The sequence below is a fragment of the Mastigoproctus giganteus genome, chromosome 4 (assembly GCF_048544385.1).
Source record: "Mastigoproctus giganteus isolate SK-2022 chromosome 4, ASM4854438v1, whole genome shotgun sequence".
Classification (NCBI taxonomy): Eukaryota; Metazoa; Arthropoda; class Arachnida; order Uropygi; family Thelyphonidae; genus Mastigoproctus; species Mastigoproctus giganteus.
Window position 1 is genome coordinate 176,831,210 of NC_143578.1, and position 6,350 is coordinate 176,837,559.

General features: G+C 32.0%; 1 protein-coding gene across 2 annotated transcripts in view; it reads right to left on the reverse strand.

The window, feature by feature from the left end:
* Positions 1 to 2,502, reverse strand: part of LOC150087217 (transcription elongation factor A N-terminal and central domain-containing protein 2-like) — a 43,627-nt gene extending 41,125 nt beyond the window's left edge. For both annotated transcript variants that reach the window (XM_090371892.1, XM_090371893.1), the window contains exon 1: positions 2,390 to 2,502. In XM_090371892.1, coding sequence (XP_090228018.1) covers positions 2,390 to 2,485 — 96 coding nt within the window. In that variant the 5' untranslated portion in view covers positions 2,486 to 2,502. The remainder of the gene's footprint in view (positions 1 to 2,389) is intronic.
* Positions 2,503 to 6,350: the final 3,848 nt, after the last annotated feature.

Sequence of the window (6,350 nt, forward strand, 5' to 3'; positions counted from 1 at the left end):
GCTTACTTTAAAAGCAAGTGGTATTTTAAGGTGAGAAAATATAGTTTCGCAATGTGTTATAGGTAACTGATCGGTGGTTATTTTGTTCCTTTTTGAAAAATTCAAATAGTTTTTTCTCAATTTCGGGATAAAATGCCTTCCTTCCTACACCCTCAAGACGTTTGTGTTTACGTTTTTTTTAACAAGCTTCAATAATTCTGCTTCTGTTGCAACCAATGGCGAAGATTTTTCCTGTCAATGCCTGTTTGTTGCGATATCGAATTTTGACTTTCCCCCGCTTTTAAACGTGTCACAAACTAGTTTTTCCTGGATAGTATACGATTTTCGTTTACTAGACTTTTTATTATCCATTTTTAGGGTTAAATATTCTGACAACGAATAAAGAAGTACAGTTCACATCTATTGCAATGACATCTTGGGCATGCGCAGAGCGCCGATATATGGATATATGGTATGTTATGAGAAAGCACGTTATTATTTGTCCCCAATAAACGCCCATGGGCTTCTATTTGGAAAACAAAATCCAAATATAGGCCCAGATGGGCCTATATTTGGGTGGGCCTCTTAACGGAAAAACCCAGTATATTGCGGCTTATTCTCAGTAGATTGCTACCTTCATTCTCTGTATGTGACAACCTGAGATTATCAATGGGTAGACTAGGCACCCTAAGTGTAAGAACTGACAATCAAATTGCAACTTAATTATGTAATATGAAGGATGCCAATAGTGTAGAAGCTTTTAATCCAGACTTCAGAGCTATGAAGCCTAACTATTGCAGGATTTCATACTTTGTCTTGCACTTCTATGTTCACTCAAAAATTAAGAGTTTCACTGAATTTAAATGACAAACCTTTCAAGAAAATGTATTGGTTTTTCTCTATCAAGGAAAATAGAGAAACCAAACAAAATACTAATTTTAAAAGATAAAACCTCTGCGTCCACCCAAAACACTACTGCATTCAGATCATCTGAATGACCACTGCATGCTAGAGGGAAATGATACAGGAATATGTCATTTTTATATTACATGACTTTTAATATATTTTTAATCTTTGAAAAATAATTCTTAATGTAGTTCTTTGTCATCCACAAATTTGACTTGCAACCCTTCAGTATTGGTAACATTACTTCTTTATATCTGCTTACATTCACAAGGCAACTGGCTTGACTGCTGGCAAGCTGCAAACCTATCAGCCTCTGCTGTTTATAAAATCAAAATCAATTTTGATTTTATAAACAGCAGAGGCTGAAGGGTCTTTTAAAAATTTAAATTTTTAAAAGAAAATTTTGTCTTTTAAAAATTAAAATCAATTCAAAATTTACAACCTCTCTTTGCAATGGCAAGACATCTTGCTATCTCATGTACATATAACAAGCACATCAGCAACTACCTTTGCTACACCATCACTCATTATTCTGCATTGAATTTTATTTGTGTGCTGTCATATTGCATTCCACCTGCTGAAAAATTAATGACTGTTTGTGTCACAATACCGTATTCCTTTAATATAGCAGTGCATCACATACAGGGTATATAACAGTGTGTGCTAATAAATGATAGCAAATCTGTTGATTTAAACTGCATTAATACAAAACACACCTTTAAAATTTTACTAAAGAAGAAAACAATTGGTGGCTCAACCATCTCCTCATTCTACATATTAAAAGTTTCATAAGAAGCTTTTAATGCTAGTAATGCACACTTTATGCTTTTAATGCATGTTTGCCAAATTCTTAATACATATACATATATATGTAAACCCAGTACCTCGTTCACAATAATTCTCATATTAATGGGTATAATGCTCAACTTTTCTCCAACATCATGCTTTTAGTCTTTTTCTTTTCTAACATGAAACTATCATTTGCTGTTGAAGAGCATTTAGATGTCATAATTAAACAGGGTATGGTTTCATACATATAGAAAATTTATATTAATTACATTAATAATAATAAAGTATAGCAAATCACCTGCATATATTTTTAGCATTTTTAAAAATTTTTAAATAACTGAAAGTAATATTAAAGATGCAATGAAATTTATAAGAAATATGACCCAAGGTGAGCTATCACAGACTGTGGTATACGTGGGATTGACAATTGGGCAACGAACAGTGAAAACATTGTATTTTGTACACAATGTTCCTGTTTTTTCCTACATTCTCCTCATTAGACTTGACTTTGATTGTGATTCATTATTTAAGATTTTAATGATCAAAAGTGAAAGAATATGGGAATGATGAATGAATATCAAAAAAATTCACTCATGTTTTAATTTATTTATTAATTATTATTTTTAGTATCAATGTGCCTGCCAGGAAATTAATCAGAAATTCCTGATTAGATTATTTTCAAAAATTTAATCAAACATTAATGTTATACACATACCTTTAATGATTCTAACGTTCCTTGTTTTAAATCTCTACTTTGAGTTTTCTGCACTATCTTTGAGTCATGTGGAACTTTAATCACATACTTGTCCATGCCGTAACGTTATAAATCATAAAATTAAAAATACATTATTTCTCAATATTCCTCAAAGTGGTAACAAAAATTACTAATACATACTAATAACTGAATACATCTGTGATTACAAAAATAAAGATTTTAAAACATTCTATATTCAAAAACAGTTATCCTCATGTGATAATCATAAATTTAAAAAAGAAAATACATAACAATAAATCTTAATAGCTTTCCCACAGGGAAAAGAACTTGTGCAGTACAACAGTATGAGATAATGTTGTGCAGTCATGCACAAGATACCACACCACACTGGAATTTTAGGGGTGTCTATAGCAGTGGCAGAAATGTTTGCAAACTTAGGTACAGAATACAAACTGAAAGTAAACAAAGATTTCACAACATTGATTATTTTTAACATATTTACTTGGGCAATTCCTTTTATACAAGCCACACCCCCATAATTCTTTTCCAAGCGGTCAGGCTATACTTTTTTTTTGAAAACAAGTATCCAACTAGCAGGAAGGCCTGCAACCACTAAACATAGATCATTAATTACTTTGCGTTTATGGATGGAGGGAGTGGATCATCAAGTAACTGAATTTGGCACATAATCAGTTTCTCTGTTTTCCCACCCCTGGGAAGGAGTAAAAATGAGTTAAAAGTTTATTTTTTCCAACAGGGATAACTTCAGTTTTTATCTAGGTATTTTCTGAGAGTATAGTATACTCCCATGGAGGTGATCATCTCATACACTGAATAACTGTAATAATCAGTTTTGAATCTGCGAGGAGGAGGGGGGGTCTATATATATATATATACTTATCTATTTTTAAAAAAATAGAAATACCAAAGTAATAGAGAATGCAAATATATATGTAATAGGAGGACAGAGATGTAGCAACTATGAAGTATAGATAAAATTAAGATTCCAAAGAATAGGCAAAAGCCATGAATGATTTAGAACCCAGAAAGTAATAAATATAAAGCTACTAAAAAGACTAGTTTAATATAAAACAGTGTGGAATATCACATAATTCAACAAAAAAACTATACATCAAAAGTACAGGATCCCCAAGCAGTAGAAGCAGAAATGGCAAAGTAATTTACACAAAAAAAAAATGAATTAATTAATTAAAATACAAATTTTGCCAACAACAGAGATGTCAGGAGTGGAACAACATGAGTGAACTAAGGTTTAAATTATGAAATATCACCACTATAATAAACAGAAGAACGAATGAAAGATGAAGAAATGTACCCATGAATCCCATTTTCTTTGGAATGCTGCAGAGTTATCTTGACTGAAAAATGGCATCTTGTAAAAACCAGTCAAATGAGTGATGAAGCTGCTTGTTTAAATGGCTACAACAATTATTCCCCCAAAGCACCATGAAGGAAAAGAAACCATAATGCTAAACAAACCTAGAACTCACTGCAACATAAGCATAAAGAAATTCAACACATAAGAGTGCATAGGAATGTTTATAGTCAATTTTTTATGTACAATTTTGAAAATAATTCTTAAAATTTCACATCATGACACAATTTCCACATATACAAGTTCTTACTAAAATTTTTGGCGGCAGATATGACACTAATTATTATATTACCTGCAAATAACAATTTTTGCACATGCTCATGCTTGGCAGTAATGGTGGGGAGGATTAACATGTTTAACCTTGTCTGTCTGCCTCCCACCTCTCTCTTTCAGAAAGACAGTTGTAATGAGAGTATGTGTAGTTTATCTGCTATCTACTGCATAGTGTTTCTTTATTCTGTTTTGCTTAGTATTGTATTGTTGAAATGTTTAAGCAGAAGCAAGGGAAGTGTCTCAATCACCTTCACAATTTTTGCTATGTGTGCAGATAGTTTACAACAAAAATTCAGAGAAAGAAAATCAAAAGTATTACTAAATATTTTTATTCTGTGTGCTTTGGTAGAAAGATTGGTGATTAGAACAAAACTTGAGCACCACAAATGTGCAAACCTGCATTACAAATCTGAGGATGTGGTTGACTGGGAAAATTAAAAGTATACTGTACCACCACATTGATGATTGCTATTTCTGCATGAGAAAAATATCAGGGATGTCTAGAAAAAGTATGCACAGCAAGCATCAGATATCCTAAAATATCTGAAGTAATGCCTGTTCCACATAATGAAGATCTGCATATACCAGATCCACCAAAATAGCATTAACAGAGGCATATGAAGCAAGAAGGCAAGCTTATAAAGCATCAGCCAAAAAAAAAAAAAAAACCCCTTCCATTTCACCCATCCATTCGGTCCAAATGTTTGTCTCGTTCTGCCTTGAATTTATTTAAGCTGTCCACTTCTACAATGACAGATGGAAATTTGTTCCAGAAATCAACTACCTGCTGGCTAAAGGCAAATTTCTGCACATCTATTCTACAACTCAAACCTCAATTTGAATTTATGTCCCCTCAGATGATTAATCTGGGCAAGAGGAAGAATCCCACCAGCATTTAGTTTGCTAAAACCATTCAAGGCCTTATACACCTCAATCAGATCACCACACAGTGCCTAGTCTCCAGAAACTGTAATTTGCAAAACTTAAGCCTTTCTTCGTAAGAGCAACCCTTTGTTCCATTTACTAATCTTGTTGCCCTTCTCTGTACTATATCCTTCCTAAAATGAGGCCTCCAGACCTGTATGCCGTATTAAATCCGTCATTTTGAAAAATCCCGCATAATGAAAACAATTTTCAATAGTCTTTGGTGTTACAAGATTCCAAGCAGTGTGCAACATATGCAATGCATTCAATAAGTTGACGGAGAAATCTTCTTTTGCTTCATTTGCAGGCAAACATTTTCTTAGCAATTGTTTTCGGTAATAAAATTTTAAATTCTGTATTATGCCTTGATCACAAGGCTGTAAAATAATGTTTGGAGGCAAAAATATAAGCTTTATAGCTTTTAATCTCACTTCAGAGTGAGCTGAACAATTATCAACAATCATGGCAACTTTTCACTTTCGGGTAAAAAGCACTTATCTAAATTCAAAAGCCAATCAGTAAATGTTGTCTACTCTATCCAACAGTTCTTGCTCCAGCTATTGCAAAGTTCAGCTCTGTGGATAGAGCAAAAAGTATAGAATAAGTTAGTTAAAACTTATACTGGGTAAAAATTACCCCAGAAGACTAATAACAGAAGAAAATATTCACTCGCATCCAGCATTGACCTAGAATTGCAAATAAATATGAACATAATCTAATAAAATCACTCTTTTGTTCAAGGAATTTGATTTTTTAAGTAATGTTGTCCATTTTTTCAACACAATTCAGTGTATTCCATTCTTTATTATTTTCAACTTTGTTTATGGCATTTTTTTTTTTAAAACTCCAAACTGATCATATAATAAATTTTCATCAAACTTCATTTCAATCTTTTCAAATAATTCTGGAGAATTTGCTATATCCTCCCATTTTGGAATGTTTTTCATTAGCATCCAGTTTAAGAATTGGAATTGTTCTAGGGGTTTTGACCAATTTTCTAAATAATTTTTAACCGTCGAATAAAAAATCTATAATTTCATTTTTAATAAACTTATGAACTCTTCGGCTTTCTATTTCACACTGAATAATTTTTCTAGGCTCAAATGGCAGACATTGATCAGATATTCAATTATCTAACATCTTAATCATTTCTTAAACAATTATTTTAACCTCTAAAATAATTTTTTTTTTTTTTTTAATATCTGCTTATTGATATTGAAGAAACTGAGAAAGCTGTGAGCAGTCCACAAATATGCTTCTCCCAACAGATGATTAAAAAATTTCTCAATAAAAAACAGAAGGCTTTTCTTCAAATGAAGAAAAAAAAAGATTTCAAACCTTCAAAAATTTTTAAAATGCATTCAATGG